This window comes from Cydia pomonella, chromosome 2 (genome assembly GCF_033807575.1).
Source record: "Cydia pomonella isolate Wapato2018A chromosome 2, ilCydPomo1, whole genome shotgun sequence".
Classification (NCBI taxonomy): domain Eukaryota; kingdom Metazoa; phylum Arthropoda; class Insecta; order Lepidoptera; family Tortricidae; genus Cydia; species Cydia pomonella.
The window spans coordinates 18,288,795-18,308,154 of record NC_084704.1 but is presented as its reverse complement, the minus strand read 5'-3'; the positions used below and the strand labels follow the sequence as shown (position 1 = coordinate 18,308,154).

The 19,360-nt window shown below is 39.3% G+C and overlaps 4 protein-coding genes across 5 annotated transcripts in view; 2 read left to right on the top strand and 2 right to left on the bottom strand.

The window, feature by feature from the left end:
* The window catches only part of LOC133534563 (gamma-aminobutyric acid type B receptor subunit 2), a 194,258-nt gene that overhangs the window by 37,497 nt on the left and 137,401 nt on the right, over positions 1 to 19,360 (top strand). The gene's annotated exons all lie outside the window — the stretch shown is intronic.
* On the bottom strand, positions 4,903 to 7,802 carry LOC133534570 (arrestin domain-containing protein 2-like). Its single transcript, XM_061873740.1, has one exon. The coding sequence runs from the start codon at positions 6,822 to 6,824 to the stop codon at positions 5,766 to 5,768; it is 1,059 nt and encodes a 352-aa protein (XP_061729724.1). The 5' UTR covers positions 6,825 to 7,802; the 3' UTR covers positions 4,903 to 5,765.
* LOC133534569 (arrestin domain-containing protein 5-like) lies at positions 7,936 to 9,445 on the bottom strand. Its single transcript, XM_061873739.1, has one exon. The coding sequence runs from the start codon at positions 9,310 to 9,312 to the stop codon at positions 8,245 to 8,247; it is 1,068 nt and encodes a 355-aa protein (XP_061729723.1). The 5' UTR covers positions 9,313 to 9,445; the 3' UTR covers positions 7,936 to 8,244.
* Positions 9,728 to 15,276, top strand: LOC133534571 (uncharacterized). The gene is made up of 2 exons (XM_061873741.1): positions 9,728 to 9,855; positions 14,143 to 15,276. The coding sequence occupies exon 2, from the start codon at positions 14,241 to 14,243 to the stop codon at positions 15,225 to 15,227; it is 987 nt and encodes a 328-aa protein (XP_061729725.1). The 5' UTR covers positions 9,728 to 9,855; positions 14,143 to 14,240; the 3' UTR covers positions 15,228 to 15,276.

The following is a 19,360-nucleotide window of genomic DNA, read 5'->3' as shown; positions in this document are numbered from 1 at the left end:
TTCGAATCGGCGGAAATTGACAAAGTTTACCGCTAGGATTCCCAAGTAAAACACAATAATTTACATGTTTGCACTGAAATGGAGCTTTAAAACGTGCTTTTGGCTCGCTCGGAAAGCTTCAAACTGGTGTTAGCTACTGCAAATATTGAGTCCCCGCTCCTTTGCGACTTCATCCGGTGCTTCCGTTAAATTCATGTCACGTGATTTTAAATATCAAGATTATTTATTTTTATGTATTTGTTTTGTTTATGAAACGTAAAAGACAATAAGTACGCTACATTTTAATTTATTTTTTTATTCCAAAATTTGCAATTTGCTCGGTTCTGAATATAAACAACTTTGCCCCCCTTGTAAAACAAATAACCTTTACAGTACATATGGTGCTACTTTTCCGCACTAGTGCGTAAATTAGCACATTATGTAACTATGTTGAAAATTTAAAGAGTCATATGTACTGTAAAACGTTGTACGATACATGTGCGAATAGGTAATTCGCAACTCGTGTCGATTTAAAACACTCCCTTCGGTCGTGTTTTAATTTATCGCCACTCGTTTCGAATTTCATATTTTTCGCACTTGTATCGTAATGTACTATTACAGTACATATGGTGCTGCTTTCCCGCACACGTGCGGAAATAAACACTACGTGCATATGTCGAAACTTAAAGAGTCATGTGTACTGTAAAACGTTGTACGATACACGTGCGAATAGGTAATTCGTAACCCGTGTCGATTTAAAACACTCCCTTCGGCCGTATTTTAATTTATTATAACTCGTTGCAAATTTCCTATTTTCTGCAATTGTATCGTAAATTACTATTCCGTTACCTACCCGTTCAATGCCTAAAGACTTATAAAGTAGGCACCTAAGTCATATAATTTCCACTTGGCCTTATTTGTTTGTTAAGCATCTACGTTCCCCGGGGTTTAGATACTTCGCTAATCAAGTATTGAAAAATCAAGCTTATCTTAATCCGAATAGAGTCGACATTTGAAATCAATATACAAGGTAAGCAAACAGCGGGAATCTCAGAGTTACCTCATTACCTACCCGGCAAATAAATGTGCCTCATACTCACGGCATACTACATACTTCTAGTGTTTTATTAGATCCAGTAGTATATTCCGAGAATTTTGTTTATTTGGTATAATCCAATCCTAAGTTATGAGGGTTCAAAAAACTACGAAGCGCTTCGAGAAAAGGTAGGTAGTACCCTTGCGCTTCGCTTTGCTCGTCTTGGCGGGGCTACCGTGCCCCCAGATACTTAATTCCACCAAAAACATTTCATGTAAAATTGAGGAATATTCCTTCTACTTACCAACAAGTTGTTAGTAAGTAGAAGGAATATTGCTACCTACTGGGATTTTTTCCCCACCTTTTACCAGTGGTAAATGGAAAAAAAACCCACAAATTACCACCAACTTGGTTGGTGGTGATTCGTATTTTTTTCCCAGTAATACCACCAAAATGTTGTTCAATAGGTATAGAATGTAGTTGTAGTTCAATATGTACTAATAACAGTAGAATATAAAAACAGTAGAATAGTATAAATTATAGTGCTCTAAATTATAAGTCGATTAACCTTTTGACCGCCAAAGAAGTCATGACGCGCGCGGCTACAGCCCAATATCAACCTTCATGCGTACCGACAAGGTTCACGATTACGCGCCGCGTACGATAGGCGTGGCGTTCAAAAGGTTAATGTTTCAGTAAACTGTTAGGGTAAATTACCTTACCTGACAATTATTTATCCAAAGTGAAACAAACATTTATGCAGTAACATATTTTCAAAACTGGATCACAAGCTTAAAATATTAGCTTGGGAAGAGTATCTATCTTAAGCCAAACGATACATTTGACTAAATAATAGCTACTTGGTAAGATGAAACATGACCATATAATTATTTGGTAAACAATAACCGCCAATACTCATAAGGTAGGTAGGTAAATTTAATACTTAGTTGCAAGTGAATAAAAATGTGTTAACAAATGAATCGTTAAACTTCAGATTTTCTGGCAGTACCTACTCTTTTCCATTGCCCCTGAGTATATTTACGTAGTTAGCGTGGGCCGCAGTGACATTTCCCGCCTTAAGCCGGCTTTTATGGTAGGTAAGTACAGCATATTTTAGCCGGGCTAAAAATGCGAATTAAATAGAACTCGTTCGAGGAGAGCCGTCAGATAACGCCTCATAAATTATGTACGCTGTTCCCTCCAGTCATTCGCTTAAGGTCTCATAATCTTTTTTACTTAAGCACCTAAGTTAAATATACCAGTCCGTCGCAAAACCGCCATACTCATAAGCACAGCGTAGCACGTAACCACGTAACAAATTAATTTACCCCATTTGTCAAAAAGAAACTTTGAAACTATAGGAATAGCAGATAACTAAGCTAGGTTGCAGTTCGTACCTTATGTACGTCTCATTGTACAGGCTCTTTAGTTGTTTATTTGATAATCGTCTTTACAAATTAAGAATATATTGTTATCTATAGGTAGGCAGTGTATCTGCTATGCCTGAAGCTATATTCTCAGAAAATGCTCACACAATACAGGCTGATTCAAGAGATATGAGTAAGACCAACCCTATATAGGTACACTCTCATAAGTATTTAAGTAAAACAATCAAAACCTTTTCCTGATTTTTAGCTTTTTTTTAAGGAATGGTGGTCAACCTATAACTACTATATTTCCTAATTTATTGGGTGTTGTACCCAATTTATCTCTTTAACCGTTTAATCTGACAGACAGTTATCACGGATGTGACCATGCATGACACAAACAATTTAAAACTTTTTGGTTTCAACACTTGAAAAATGAACGTTAATGTCACTAATACAGTACCCCTAGTGTAACTTTGATCGACATCATAACGTAACGAACGCGTTTGAGTTAAGTCTCATTTTGTATAGGATTTTGAGTTTCCAAAACGTCCCGCTTGGCGCGCTCTTTCGAAATCCAATACAAAATGAGACTAAACGCAAACGCGTACGTCACGTTTGGAAATCGAATTTAGTTACACTAGGGGTACTGATACGAAATACGAGTAGTAGCTTATCGTTGTCTGAATGCCTACGCACTACGATTGATCTACTCACATCTCCTAAATCACATCCTGTATATTTTGCAAAACCTTTTGTCCAAGTAGCCCATTTGTTTAAAATCCACTGACTTACATATGTGCGACAGACACGGGTGATCGTATAAGGGTTCCGTGTTTTCAGTCCTTTTGTCCGGGTCTACCTAAAACGTAGTCTGACTAATTCGCGTTATGACAAAACTTCATTTGAAATTCGCTATTCGTCTAAATCGCTATTGACCTATTATTTATATTACCTATTTCGCAATATGTCCCAAACGCAGTAAGCCTAAGTAGTTGTTTGTCCATTTCGCGATACGCCTAATTACCTAGTCGCCCCCCAAAGTGTAATGTTTTCAGGGAAGTCACAATTAGTCAGGTTAATAGTTAGGTAGGTTAGGTTCGTTAGGTAGCTTCAGATACCCGGAGGGCAAACTACCCAGAAATAGGAGCCCCGCAGCGGGGCTCCGTCTAGTTACGTTTAAGAGGAAATGTTTTTGGAAAATAAATTATTAGAAAAAATCTATTATAGGAGAAGTAACACTAGATTCGCTTTTGGATACAAACTTAATACATAAGCATAAGTGTAAGTCTCTCTGTGCCAGATTCGCTTTTCGACAATAATGCAAGAGGCCTAAGTCTTCTTGTGCCAGATTCGCATTTGGACAAAAACTCATTAGGCCTAAGTCTCAGTGCGACTATTTCTCGGTTGGTCTAGGCATAACGCGAATTAGTCAGACTACGTTTTAGGCAGACCCGGACAAAAGGTTTCAGTTCAATGTACCCTAATATAACTTGTTTAAGGGGGTTTTCAGAATAAAGTTAACCTACCATTTACTTTTCCTCGAAAAACCAACTACTTGTGGGTTACTTCATCACGAGGATTATTTATTAAAAAAAAAGAAAAATAGTGTCTTCAGTATTTTATACAAATTTTAGGGTGTGAATTTTGTGTCGGTCCATACAAAATGTATGTGAAAACGCGTCACAAATCTGTCATTTTTAACACTTTTTCCTTTTTAAATCTATTGTCCTCATAATTCTGAGAACATTTATTATTATTATTTGTATGTCTCTTACAAATTCTCGGGGCCATGGGGTCCCGGGCACTTTGAAGGCGTGAGTGGGGCCGAAGCCAACACGTAGAGGCCCCTTGTAGTAAGACAATTTACTCTAAAAGTAATGTGACACCAACCGACGATTATCCCTGTTCACACTATAGCAGTGCACCCAAGGACAAGCCCCGGTTAGTGTAAGACTATTGTAAGAAAAAGGTACAAAAAGAAACCGGGCTATTGGGTTGAGTTGCTAGTGGACTGGTAACCGAGACTATGGAGGTGACTATGGCACCTGCCCAGATCATATGTTATAAAAACACGAAAAAATGGACAGGTGGTGACTCGCCAACTCACAGTATGGGAAAACGGCTGCTCGCACAGAGCGACAAGGGGACAACATTGCGTGAGCGGCTCAGGGTGTTGAGAGGTGTGCGCCGCTTTCTACCCAGTGGCTGTCAGCAGCCACTGTGCCAACTCGCGTCTTATGCGTATTTCACTTCCACCCTGCGAGCATATAGCTCTGACACCCCACTCTGGACGGCCGGTAAAGGCAAGCCAGAGATGAGAGTCCTGCGGCCCCTGCTCAGTGTTCACTCCAGCCGGCCAATCAAGGCAAGCCGGAGAGAGGGGCCTGTCCGACTCTCGGGGGCATGGGACCCAAGGGACGTCACTTCCCATTCAGCTCGCCACAAGCTGCCCTGGGGGCTTATTATTATTATTATTATAATGCCCTAAAATGATGTGCTTACAAAAAAACATCAATATATTTAATTGAGTAATTTATTAATTATTAGGTATTCTGCCTGTATACTCCTAGTTCGTAAAGAAACTTTGTTATATCATGCCCAGACTTGATTGTTTACTTGACAAATTAAAATTGCATTTATCTTGGCAAGTTTTGATCCATGGGAGACTAGATGATAGAGATATTGCTTAATTATTAGGATACATTATTTTATGACTTTCTAAAAAGCATTACAATTAAAATATTATTAATAACATAAATCATGAGTATTTGCAAATAAAATTTCATCTTATCACCTAATAAGTAAAGAAAAAAAACAGTGGGTTATTCTCACTAGTTACCACCAAGTTGTTGATAAAAAAGAAATCCCTGTAGTTACCACTGGTAACAACATGCTGGTAAGTAGTGGGAATAACCCAAAAATATATACCCTGGTTAACCCACTTTGAGAGTAAAAAAAGGCGTGAAATTCAAATTTTGTATGGAAGACTGACCCTTTGCGCCTACATTTTTGCCGCCTTATTTTACTGACGGAAATGTCTTGACAAACTAAAAGTTCTTACTATTAAAAAGGACATAATTATGCTGAATATATAATGTAACATGCCTTAAAATAATAATATAACATAGATATGTCATAATGCAACATGTTCTGTAGATTTGAAATGTGCCACAAATAGTGTGAATACATATATCTGGGAAGTCCCTTTATGTAATTGTTTTAGATCATTGTTTGAATAACCTTCTTTTATCTTCAATATTATGAGTCATCATGATATCAATATAAGTGTTGCAATGACACTGTACCTAAAACAAGTTTATCCTTCAACTTAAAATTACTAATGATCACTTATTTCTCCTCCTTCTGCCCTATTTTTAATTTTATTCTTTATCTTTACTTGTCAACCCACTTTCATCTTGGCTCTTATCTTCATTCATCACTTCCCAATAGGATGGTGGTGGATCACTAATGGTTGCTTCTAGGCCAGTTTCAAAATTGTCTTCTAGTTCTACGATCCCAGAACAATCTCCATAATGACCCTCACCAATAACTACTGGTATAACAGATGTGGCATTTCTATGTGGAAACGGTAAATGAATATTTACTCGGATATAGAACTCTTTGCTTATAATTTTACAATGCTGTATTGAATATAAGTGTGGTGGTGTTGGAACTACACTTGCAAAGTTTGCAGTTTTGTATGCTAAGACCGGTGGGGTGGTGCATGTACACCCACCAATTGTTTTATCAACAACTTTTGTTTTATTACTAAACATCCCTTCTGCTATGTAAGTTGTCCTGCTGCAAAGTTCCGTTGTGAGGTAAGGTATTTCTGTATCACTATCATTAATCACAGACAAATCCAAAGTAGCATTCTCACCAGGTGTTAAAAAGGATTTTGAAATCCGCACTTTCAAATCCACAATATGGTCAGTAGAAGAAAATAACCTAAACAGTTTCTTTTGGAGTCCATAAGTTACGGATTCTACGGGAGTAGAAGGGTTAACATTTCCATATATAGTGATTTGTTTCTCAAACCTCCTTGTAAGACTAAAAAAACTTGGCTTTTCAAATTTCGCCTTTACCTGATAGGTGATATTGCTATGTTTATCTTCAAAGCTGGATGGTATATCATAAGGCATGATAAACTCGAATCGAAATTCGTACGCCCCAACTGGCAACGTTATTGTTTCATCCGACGGTTTATTAAGAATATTCACATGCATTGACAAAAATACTTCTTTTCCGGTGTAAGTGTACGAATGGTTACCGTCGTGTTCAGTCCATTTGCATTTCGCCGTGCCAATAAGCGATAAAACAGCCGTCTGGTACTCAGTTGGTTCGTCGATTGCGTAGCTCAGTATCCCGTTGATAGGTTGACCAGCCCGGTGGATACCTTCCCGAGGTTTCCGTATATATATCCGACACGACACACCCATGTTTGTTTTTAATACGATTCACACATGCAGTTCGTAATGCAACGCGATATTTTAATGATGCAACATGACATTTGTATCTGTTTAGATTCAAGTTTCAAAACAAAAATATCATACCTATCACATAAATTATCATAGCTGGGGGGTGGAGGCTGGGAATGGTAGTCAAGAAAAGACTTTATTCCAAAGAAATAGTCTATAATATAGAGTATCAGACAAGTTTGACACAAAACGTCATTTTTGACATGCCCTATGAATTGCTAACAGACAGGCGTAACGGACGCGACTTTGGTCGTCAGCTTTTCTCTTTCTCGCTTTCACTCATAGCTTCGTCCGTGACAGAAGTACGGCAAACCACCTTCCACTCGGTCGAACGTGCCTCGGACCGTACCAAGGTCGCGATCCGGTACGCCCCGCGCCCCTAAGCTAATAAAGGGCCTTCACAGACGCCCGAATGCGATTTTGCATTAAGCGCAAATTACATCCACACTTCCCGATATCAGTCCCGATGTCAGGACTGATAATCGTTTTTCGTTTCAGCACATCATTAACAATTTTTGAAATGTAAAAATTGGCTCTAATTGCCAAAAATGTTCTTCAATGTTTGATATTTTGGCATATGAACTATTTTTTTTACATTTCAAATATTGTAAATAATGTGCTGATATTTGGTAAAACGGAAAAATACTCTTGTTAAGGTCCAACTTCGGGCCTGATAGTGTGGATGTAATTGGCACTTTACATAGCGGCATTTTTATTCCAACAGACGCTAGTACCGTCTACGGCCTTTGCCCTTTTTCAGATTTTTGCTCATATTTACGAAACTACACGAATTATTTCCTGATCTTATTAATTACCTTGAATTAAAAATAAACATAATTTATTTAAAAAAACACGCATTCCATGGTTATTCCATAAAACAAATGGTGAATGATGGTTTACATGTGCCTGAAATAGGATTCCCTGTGTTTCAGGTATTTCAGAATTATATTGCGGATTCACACTGCGCTTGGGTGTGTGCACTGCAGGACAGCTTATTGTACTTATTAGAATGATGTCCCGCTTCCGCACGCGCACCGGAATGGATTAACTGAAAATGTCAATACACACAATACACACCTTATTATTATTTTATTTATTATTTATTTATTATTATTGATTATTACTTAGAGATGTATAGTCTCTTAAAGTCGAATTACAAAAATAAACTATAATAATAATATAAAAAAAACACAAACATACAAAAAAAATCTAAAACTATTTAGATGTGTAAATGTCTCGTAAGTCTCTAAAAATATAACAATAAGTACATTTTCTTTAACTTAATGGTCTTTACTATTCAGAGGATTTCAGAGGAACACAGGTAAAATGCAGAAAATTTATTCAATCTTAAATCTAGATAATGCTGTCCTCTTCTTCTATTCTAATGTTTACTGGTGCTGCCTTCATCTTGACCCTTGTCTTCATTCATCACTTCCCAATAGGATGGTGGTTCATCAGTTTCACTAATAGTTTGTTCCAGTACTTGATAAGATTCTAAATCATCCTCTAACTCCACAATACCTAAACAGTCTCCTCCTCTGCCTTCACCTATTACTATAGGTATTGTACAAGTTGCTGTTCTATGGGGGAAAGGTAAATTAATATTAACTTTTATAAAGTACTCTTTGCTTATAGTTTTGCTGTGCTGGATTGAATACAAATGTGGCAATGTTGGAATTATACATGAATATTGTACTGTTTTATATGCTGGTATTAAAGGGGTAATACTTCCACATCCCCATATTGTCTCATCAACCACTTTAGCTTTAGTACTAAAGAATCTTTCCCCGGTGTAAGTTGTTCTGCAGGAAAGTTCTGCAGTAATATCACTTATGTCTGTGTCAGTCTCATTAGCCACTGACACTTCTACAAGGGCATTTTCACCAGGTGTCAGGAAGGACTTAGCAATCCGTGCTTTCAGAGAAATTATTGGTTCTATAGAAGAAAACCATTTAAACAATTTCTTCTGTAGCTCATAAACACGTGATTCACTTCCAGTAACAGGATTAACATTGCCATATACAGTGACCTCTCTCTCAAATTTTGTGGAAAAACTGAAAAAACTTGGCTTCATAAATTTTACCTTCACATGATATTTGATATCACCATATCCATCATGGAAGCTTGATGGTATTTCTGCAGGTAAAAGAAATTCAAAAGGAAATTCATATGTCCCGACGTCAAGTGTGATAGTTTGTTCCGGTCGTTTCTTTAGAATATTTGTATGCAACGACAAGAATTCATCATTACCAATGTAGGTGTAACTAGATTTACGTACCAAGTCGTATTCTGTCCATAAGCATTTCGCCGTGCCGACAAAGGATAAAACAGCTGTCTGATACTCTGTTGGTTCGTCAATCGCGTAACTAAGTATTCCGCTGATAGGTTCACCGGCTCGGTGGATACCTTCCCGTGATTTTTTAAGATGTATTTTACACGAAATACCCATAATTCAGTTCTAACTGATACAACGAAACTACCAAATGACGCAATGTTTTTTGTTTGTTTCATTCACCAAAAAACTAATTTTGAAGGTCATCTAAACATGCAAATGCAAAGATAAAAATAACACTTCATTTTGGTTTGTTTTATAATTTCTACAGATGAAACGCAATCTTATTTCACTGAAACATGATCTATTTACGATTGAAATTTCGAGGTAGTCCTTAATTTGACAGTGACAGTTCAACACTGGGCTCCTTGCATGCAGAGATCGTTTAAGCAAATATTAAAAGCGACGGTTTTGTTATGACGCCCGCGGTTACTACAATGAATTTCTATCAATTAGCTTATTACTGTATTAAATTTTATCTAATCGTCGATATCACGCTATACTGATAAATTAATTCTGGTAATTAACATGTTACTGATATATCCAAGCAGTATGTTATGTGCCTGTCTCATTAGTAAAATACCTTAGCTGTGATAAGGAAATAAATAAATTAGTGTGTATTCTGTTTCATAAAGTTATATATTGCTGGAATCTTTAGAGGTAAATATTTCAATTGTTTGCTTATAGACAGGTGCTTTTACATTTAAAATTAAGTACCTAGGATATCAGCTATTATCACTATTGTCTCCTTTATTTATCTCTTTTCTTAGGCTAGGTTTTTTACAATATGTATATAAAAGTAAAATAATTATAAAAACACTTACAAAACAATACAAAAGATATAAACACATTATAAAAAACCTAACCTAGGGTGCCGCCAGCAGCGGGGCAGGGCCCAAGCTGCCGGTGGTCAGGGCCGCAGAGAGAGGAGCCTCCGGACTATCCGCGTCGTGTCCAAGATCACCGCCTTCTGCATCTGACCCTTGATCCAACCACGTAGCGAGAGTCTCTCAAGGTGTTGGTCTAGACTCTTCGCTATGAGACCGTTCGCTGAAACGACTATCGGGACAATGATCGTCGGATCAACATCCCACATGGCGGTTATCTCGTGAGCCAAGTCTACGTACTTACTGGACTTGTCCTTCTCGGCTTTCACGAGATTCTCATCATGGGGAATGGTGATGTCGACGAGCATGGCCCGGCGTTGCGATCGAACTATTATCACGATGTCAGGCTTATTAACTACAATAGTCCTAATAATGATAGATCGATCCCAATAGAGCGTGGCACGATCATTTTCGAGAACTGGCGCAGGTGAGTACTTGTAGTACGGTACTTCGCGGTTCACAAGGCCGTATAGAAGAGCAAGTTGCTGGTGAATAATGCTGGCTACGAGATTATGTCTGTGCAAGTACTCGCCGTTAGCAAGATGAGAACAACCGGAAATGATATGCCTGAGTGACTCTCCGGGACGGCGGCATGCCCGACAAATGTCGACCGTACCGTCCTTCAGGATATATTTCTGATAGTTGTTTGTCATCATCACTTCGTCCGCAATTGCACAGGCAAAACCCTCGGTTTCTCCGAAGAGGTCCCCGAATCGTAACCAGTTCACCGACGCGAGCAGGTCCACGTTGGGTCCCGTAAGGGCCTTGTAGAACCGCCCGTGTAGCACCTTACTCTCCCATGCCGACTTGCGATCCACAGTACTTAGTACAACAGGTTTGCGCCAGTTCTCGTTTGCCAAGGAGAGCGGCGTGAGGTTCCTGTCTAGTGCCACCACGTCACGACGCATCCCACACTTGTTGTTAAGGAAATAATTCCTGAGATTGCACACCTCGTGGTTGTGGAGATCTTTGGCATTTAGGAAGCCTCGATCTCCATACTTCCGTGGGATATACAATCTCATAACTGACGAACGTTGGTGTAGCATACGGTGTGTGGTTAGCAGTAGTCGGACCCTCCGATCTAGGGCGTCCAGCTCGGTCTGAGTCCACCTTAGTATGCCGAAGGAGTATGTGAGTAGGGGCATTACCCAGGCGTTGAAGGCGCGCACTTTGTTGCCTCCTGACAAAAAACTGTTTAGGACTTTTGGCAGCCGACTGAAAAAGCGCTCCTTCACCGACTGTCTAATACCCTCGTCCTCAATACCAAACGACTGTGACATACCAAGGAATTTGTAGGTTTCTGATTCAGAGATAGATCTGAAAGACATTGTCTCAGAAAGTAGTAAATTTGTTGAATTTACAACCTTCCCCCGCTGTACATGCATCACTGCACATTTATCGACACCAAACTCCATGTTGATGGCACTACTGATGACTTCGGTGGTTTTCAGTAACTCCAACAAGTCTTGGCTATTTGGGCCAAATAATTTAAGGTCATCCATGTACAGAAGGTGAGAAATGACTTCACCCTCTCTCCGAAGCCGGCAACGTAGTCCCACATCCTTCAGCAGGGTGCTGAGGGGATTCAGAGCTAGGGAGAACCACAAGGGACTCAGACTATCACCCTGGAATATTCCTCGCTCAATCCTTATAAAATCCTGCGGGCCAGGGCGGTCATCCCCGCCTCCTGGTTGACGAAGGACTGTGGTCCACTGCCTCACGCGCTTAAAGGCTCTTAAAGCTGTATCAACTTTATACAGCTCTCAGACACTCCCCAGCCATGAAAGCGGCTGAGAAGGCCCCCCTGTTCCGTCGGATTTGTTAGCAAATGGTCATGTCTATGCTCTTTAGTACCACGGGACCCAACCCTACATCTATTTTGAGCAGTGGCCAAAATGTTATTAGCGACAATATGCGCGTAAATTTTTGCTCTCGAAATGGATGTAAAGAGCTTGTAAAGTGTAGCCCAGCACGTGATGGGTTCTTCGCTTCCGTGATACTACCTGACTTGTAGAGCAAGGTTACACCAGTTGTTAGGGAAGGTGGGAGAGAACCAAGCTCGAGGGCTTGTTGGAACTGCGTTGCCAACCGTGAGTGCGAGCATCGAAACCATTTTAGCCAGAAGTTGAGCAATCCGTCTGGTCCAGGACTTTTCCAGTTCTGAGCCGTACGGATGGCACAACTTACGTCATCGGGGCTGATGGTGATAGCCCCCATAGGTTCGATGTTCTCGCACTCACGTCCGACAACGCTTATCCACTGGCCCTCCGTATGTTCAACGGGCACCGACCAGATGCTACGCCAGAAATCAGTCATGGCAGTAGCATCCGGCAGGCGCACATCGGACACATGAGGGTCGGCTTCCTCCCACCTTCGGTATACCTTCCTTCCTTCACTTTGAAAAAGACGATTCTGCTGGAATCGATCCACACGCTTTCTGTAGCGGCGAATACGGTTAGCCTATGCATAGACTTTCTGCTTCAGAAAGTCGATGCGCTCCGTGACATTGGCCATGTAGTCGCGGGGCCTGATATCCGTCGCCACGAACGCCTGGTTCACAAAGCGCATTACTCGGGGGCGATTGTTGCCCCCCCTGAAGCAGGTCAGCTTTGCAATGATAGTCCTAAACGAGCTGATACGTCGCTCGATCCGTGTTTGCCATGCAGGGACACCTTCGGCGGTCCTAGGTGCACGTTCAGCGGCCGGGAACTTGATTCGAACAACACGGCACGCCGCGATGGATCCACAGTACACGATCGAGTGCGTATCATCTTAAGCTTTACTAGTCCGTAAATGTGGATCTAGTAAAGCGTTTAGGGCTCCCACTAGCGCTAGATTGCGTCTATTCATAGGCAGACGTGGTAATCGGGGTCTAGAGTTGGTTTTGGTGTGATACTGCGTAATGGCCTCTTCCAAAGTCCTCCTCAATTGCTTATTGGCAGATGTACTCACGCTCTGACTCGCAAAGTCCCCCTCGTCGGTACTGAAATCAACCCGCGGCGCCCCCGAGGCCAGATCGGGTGCGGGCACCGGATCCGGCGACGTGAGGGGCAGATCTCGCACAGAGAGGGAGTCCGCGTGAGCAGAGAGAGCCTCCTGGCGAAGCCGATCAAGTGTCGCGTCATCCAACTGCTTTAGCCGCGTAATGACGCGCACCTGATCCGATAATCGTTGCTCCGATACGGTGATGGTAGGTTCAAGAGCCTGAAACAGGCAGTAATCTTGAGCGATAGCTGTATTCCCCCCTCTGTAGCCCCATAGTAGGCGCGCGCATGACGTTCTCATTCATGGATTGAGGCCATCGCATGCGACGCACGCAACCACCGGCAGCGGGAGCCGTGGGCGGAGCAGGATGTCCCGCTGGCCCCAAGCGTACCGGCAGCGGTGGCCGCCCTCGTCGCGCAGGTGGTCGTGGCGGCGGCGGCGGCGGCCCGCACTCGTCGCTCGACTCACTGGTGTCGGGCCAAAATAGTAGTAGATTTTTTACTGACACACTCTGTCTAAATTTCAAGAGCTTCCTCCCTATTACGGGTCACGAGACACCTGTTTTTCTGTTTTTAACTGCCGTCAAAAAAGGAGGTTCTCAGTTTGACCCGTATGATTGTATGTATGTTTGTCCGCGATTATCTCGCGTTTGGCTGAACCGATTTTGATGCGGTTTTCAGAAAAGTGTTTGTTACATTCTGGATAAGGTTTTTAGTACACAATGATGGTTTGAAAAACCAACTGGACCCGGTGTGTGGTGCTGCTATCGGTATATCGTCAAATTTGATTTTCTGAAACCGATTTAGGTGAAATTTTGTGTTTTTTTTATTAAATTTTTATTTTGGGAGTGGGTGTGGGCTTAGAAGCGTGAGTGAATCTCGATTTCTGAGATTTTTACGCAAGATTTTTCGCCTAAGCTGCAGTTATCCTGATCGCACTAATGTTAGGAGCCGCCCCCGTCAGCGAGACGGAGTTATTTACCTAAAATTCTTAAATCTGAGAAGGGGCTCAGCATGTTTTTTCTCGTAAATTGAAACAATTGTTTACTATGATTTCGTAATTCACATGATTTCAGAAGCCGTTTTGAACGAAAGGACCAAGGAAAAGGGCTAATCAACATCTCTAACTAATTTGGACACAATCAGTTTGCTTGCTTTGGCCCCTTTAATTGCTATGGGGATCCACTGTGACATCAATTTGCGTAAACCATTATATGGAAACTTTGTTCCTGGAGGCATAGTATCAGGCGTTGCTAGGTACACTCTAGACGAAGAAACAGTTTATACTAAGATTTCAGTGTCATTAAATGGTAAAGGATATTTAGAAGTACATGATACTAGGAAGAAAGATGAAGCAGATGGATTAATAAAAGATGAAGAAGAATATTTAAAGGAAGGTATTACAGTTCTGGATGACAAAAATGGGCAGGTCCTGCCCATTGACACTTATGATACACAGTTCCACTTTCAACTGCCACTGGATATACCACCGACACTCGACTTTGTTAAAAGTTCTGCCAGTCATACAGTGCGATGCAAGATTATTTATTATTTACAATTAAAATTTGAAAGTCCTGGAGATTGTAAGCGTTTTAGTGCAACAATCAATGTTATACCGGGTGTCAATCCGAAGTTATCAATAGAACCAAGGATTTACGACAAGCAGCGGAAACTAATACAATTATTAAGGGACAGCTTTGTTACTCTAAAAGCTACAATTAACAATCCTGTAGTGACGCCTTGCAACAAAGCTGATTTATTATATGAAATATTTAATGATACTAATGTTAATTTTAAATGCGTGGAAAGCAAATTAGTGGAAGTAATATCTTTACCAAGAGAATATTATAATTCGACTTTTGCTAATGAAATAGTTACTGATATAAAGACGGCCGGGGTGAGAAGTGGCGAAACCCAAACAATTAATGTAGAAATACCGATACCTAAAGACGTCCACTCTATTGAAAATTCCCGACTCATTTCTCGTGATTATTTTGTGAAGATAACTGTATATCTACCACTACCGTACCGTAACGTCACTCTGAAGGTACCGCTGCAAATAGCAGGTGTTTCTAAAGAAAATATAATGGATGAGGATGAAGCGCTCACCCTTTGGGAAGCAATGAATGAAGATGACATTCAATCTGATCAATATTCATGACATATTATGTAACTACTGTGAGTAAGCAATAAAGACAATATTTTTATAATGTGTAAGTATTCATTCATCAATTAATAATCAGCCAACAACGCTACCGCTTACGCAACATTTAAATCCGGGGGAATACAAAGCAACTTAGTCATAAGTCATAAATGAGCTAGGATTGTTCTACTCCTCCATGTCTATATCTTTTATCGATAGCATTTGTGAGGAATCTCGGTCACATCGGCTACGGGACTCCAAGTTTCGCGTAGACAAGACACTAGTTTATATAAAGCGGATGCCATTTAACCTTTGAACCCCGAGGTGAAACTGTGCCTTGTTGAGACAGACTGTATTTTCTCACGAGATGATATCTTGTACACGTATATGTTATCTTTTAGTGAAAAGCAAGTGGTATGTAGATAAGATAATATAATATAAGATAATTTATTGACCATGCAATATTAATATACCTACATTTAATTTAGCACGTCATATATTGCAATACATTTTAAGTTGTGATAATAAAGGATATTTCAATTTTAAACTCATCAGAACACGACACCAAATAATCCCTTTAAACGGATTTTCACTATTTTTTTACACCTTGTATAAATCTCTAAAACATGTGTAGATATGTGTTTTTAAACTTGTTTGTTAGAATTTATCCATCAATTGCTTAGATCCTTGGAAAAATCTCTTTAGAGAGAATGGATTTTCGTAACCTTTTTTAGGGTTCCGTAGTCAACTACGAACCCTTATAGTTTCGCCATGTCCGTCTGTCTATCTGTCTGTCTGTCCGAGGCTTTGCTCCGTGGTCGATAGTGCTAGAAAGCTGAAATTTGGCATGGATATATAAATCAATAAAGCCGACAAAGTCGTACAATAAAATCTAAAAATTTAATTTTTTTAGGGTACCTCCCCTACACGTAAAGTGGGGGTGAATTTTTTTTTCGCTTCAACCCTAGAGTGTGGGATATCGTTGGGAAGGTCTTTCAAAACTAATAAGGGTTTTCAAGAAACATTTTTTGATAAAGTGAATATATTCGGAGATAATCGCTCCGAAAGAAAAAAAATGTGTCCCCCCCTCTAACTTTTGAACCATAGGTCCAAAAAATATGAAAAAAATCGTGGAAGTAGAGCTTAAGAAAGACAATAAATGAAAACTATAGCAGACATGATCAGTTTAGCTGTTTTTGAGTTATCGCATAAAGTTTCCCCTTGATAGTAAAAAGACTTCCTTTAATTAGGTACTGATTATGCAAATTTGCCTATTTGTTTAACTCGCGTGAAAGGTACCGTTTCATTCCTTGGTTAACAATTTACTATACTTTAACCTCCAGTTTAGCTTATTGTGACGGAAGAGTAACTACGGAACCCTACACTGAGCGTGGCCCGACATGCTCTTGGCCGGTTTTTTATCTATATGTTTGCCAACATTTTGTGACCATTTACATAAATAAATATGTAAAACTGCAAACTATGGCGGGTTGCGCTTGTAAATTCCAAGTCTTCCATTACCAATCGTTATTTATTAGGAGCAGGCACCCCTTTCCGTGAAGTAGGTATGAATATTTTAAGACTTGAGTCATAAATTTACTTATAGAGAATATGAATTTTTGAATAGGTAACCTCTAGAATTTGTCCGTGTCTTCGAGCTCTTAGAAGTTAATTGTTCGGACACTTCGGACCTTTAATTATGAATAGAATAGAAGTGGGAGGTAAATATATCGAGCTTTAGGTATCTATAGGTTAATTGATCTTAGTATGCCGGGTGGCACCTGTAAGTCTTTGATTTTCATATAGCAGAAATAAGTAGGTACATACACACAAACAAATATGTTTTCAGTTTCATAATACCTATATTAAATTTGATTTCTAGAAGTGACCACAATATACAAATACAAATACAAATTATTTATTTGACAAATTTAAGTTTAAACAGTGTTACATGTTATACTGACCTCCACACTAGGCATAGCCTGTCTCGTAGAGGAGGACGTATTTATTCCAATTGACACTACGAGCATGTAAGTACCTACGTTAGAACGCGCCTGTCGATATTTATAGGAGTGCTATTGGAGTGTCACGAGAGGACAATTCGAACTAATATTTTGACGTCAAAATAATGTTTGTTTGTTAGAGAAGACCAACGTTGGCATCGATTTTCTATCTATGAAATTATGACGTTTACTTAACACTTGCACAAGTTGCATAGGCTGGGCTATCAAAATCGCTGCCAACTTAATTGATATACTTACGTTCGAATTGTCCTCCGGGAAGCTAGTGTATTTATTGAGACCTAGATACACCGTCTGTGTAATCTCATGCCACCGCCTGCCACCGGCTCTCTCTATCTAGGCTAAGATTATCTTTCAAGTTTAATCTGTCTTGAAATGAAATAAAACTCGTTTTAAATTTTGATGTAGGATTTTACCGTATTATTCAAGACTAAGGAAAGCATAAATATTTAGTATGGTCAAGTTAAGGAAAAGTATGGAAGTAAGTCGTGTAGTCGTGGTTCTTTTTGGATTCGTTAGAGGGCGCAACTAGATTGTTTCCCCCGAGTTGCACCGTTTCTATTATGTACGGAAGACCGTTAAATTTTAGGTATAAAGTGTAATATGCGTGAGAGACACTTTGGAAGTGTCTCTCACACAAAGTATTCATTTTAGAAAAAAATTATATTAGAAACCTCAATATCATTTTTAAAGACCTATCCATAGATACCCCACACGTATAGGTTTGATGAAAAAAGATTTTTTGAGTAGGTATCAGTTCTAAGTACCTATGGATGGGGAACCCCCAAAATTTATTGTTTTTTTCTCTATTTTTGTGTAAAAATCCTAATGCGGTTCATAGAATACATCTACTTCCCAAGTTTGAATAGTATAGCTCTTATAGTTTCGGAAAAAAGTGGCGGTGACATAATCGGACAGACAGACGGACATGACGAATCTATAAGGGTTCCGTTTTTTGCCATTTGGCTACGGTACCCTAAAAATGCAGTGTATGTGTACAGTTTATAGAGGTTGTATTTTACCCTTTTTTATTTAACAGAATATAGCTTAGTTTCTTTTTAAATGTTTGTTTTGTTATCCTTGTGGTCTTTAAATCTGATGATAACTCTTTATAGATCATAGGGACTATATAATGTGCTATATCTCTGGTCAAAATAATTAATAAAACTAGGTACTAGCAATTTATTATTATCTCTGTTTCTTATTAAGCTTTGATTGACAATAGGTATTTTAGACTCATCATGACACATTTGTTCCATACCTAAGAATAACGTGACTTTTTCATGAACTGTTATAGTTATTTGTACAACAAGAGAGCAAAGTTTGACATTTCTTCGAGTGCTTGTTTTGAGTCCCGTGCAAGCGAAAGATTCTATAATAGATTCACGAGGGTAGCGAGTGAATCTAATTTAGAATCTTGAGCGTAGTAAGGGACTCAAAAGCGCACGAGATGTAAATAACTTTGATCTCGTGTAGTACACAAAATTTTTCACGTCAGTCAGCCATCAAAAAATACAACCTGAAAAAATGTAATCCAGACGGACGGATCACTATTTCACTCATGTTTTCTGAAGGTATTCTAACAATTAACTTTAATTACCGCAATAAAACAAAACGAAAGAAATTTCAATAAAATAATACGAAAATGATGAATTAACGAACATCAATTGACAGTTCAATCGACAACTTTTTTTTGTAAAAAAAAACTTTGTAAGATCCGGTCCGAATTGCGGATACTACTATTTGTCAACTAGAGATAGTAGAGATCGTTAAAAGTAGTTAAGTAGAATTATTTACTGCGTAACAATTGCGTAAATTTGTATAAGTTCATTGTTTTGATTGTATAATAAAATACGTAAAATATGGTGTTTTTATTAAATTTTAAACTTTTATTTCATTAATTAATTATTACGAATGAAGACTCGTAGGGTGTTTTGGAAAGATGCGGTCTGACTTTTTTCGGGGGTCTATTATAAACCGTCAATATACCGTTGAATTACGTATGCACTTTTTTTGTCTCTTTCTTTTTGCTAATGACGTGAAAGGGATAAAGACAATAGAATCCAAATATTTCGAACTTGTTTTAGGCCCCGCACGTTGAAATGACATTCGAATCTAAAGGTCACTTGA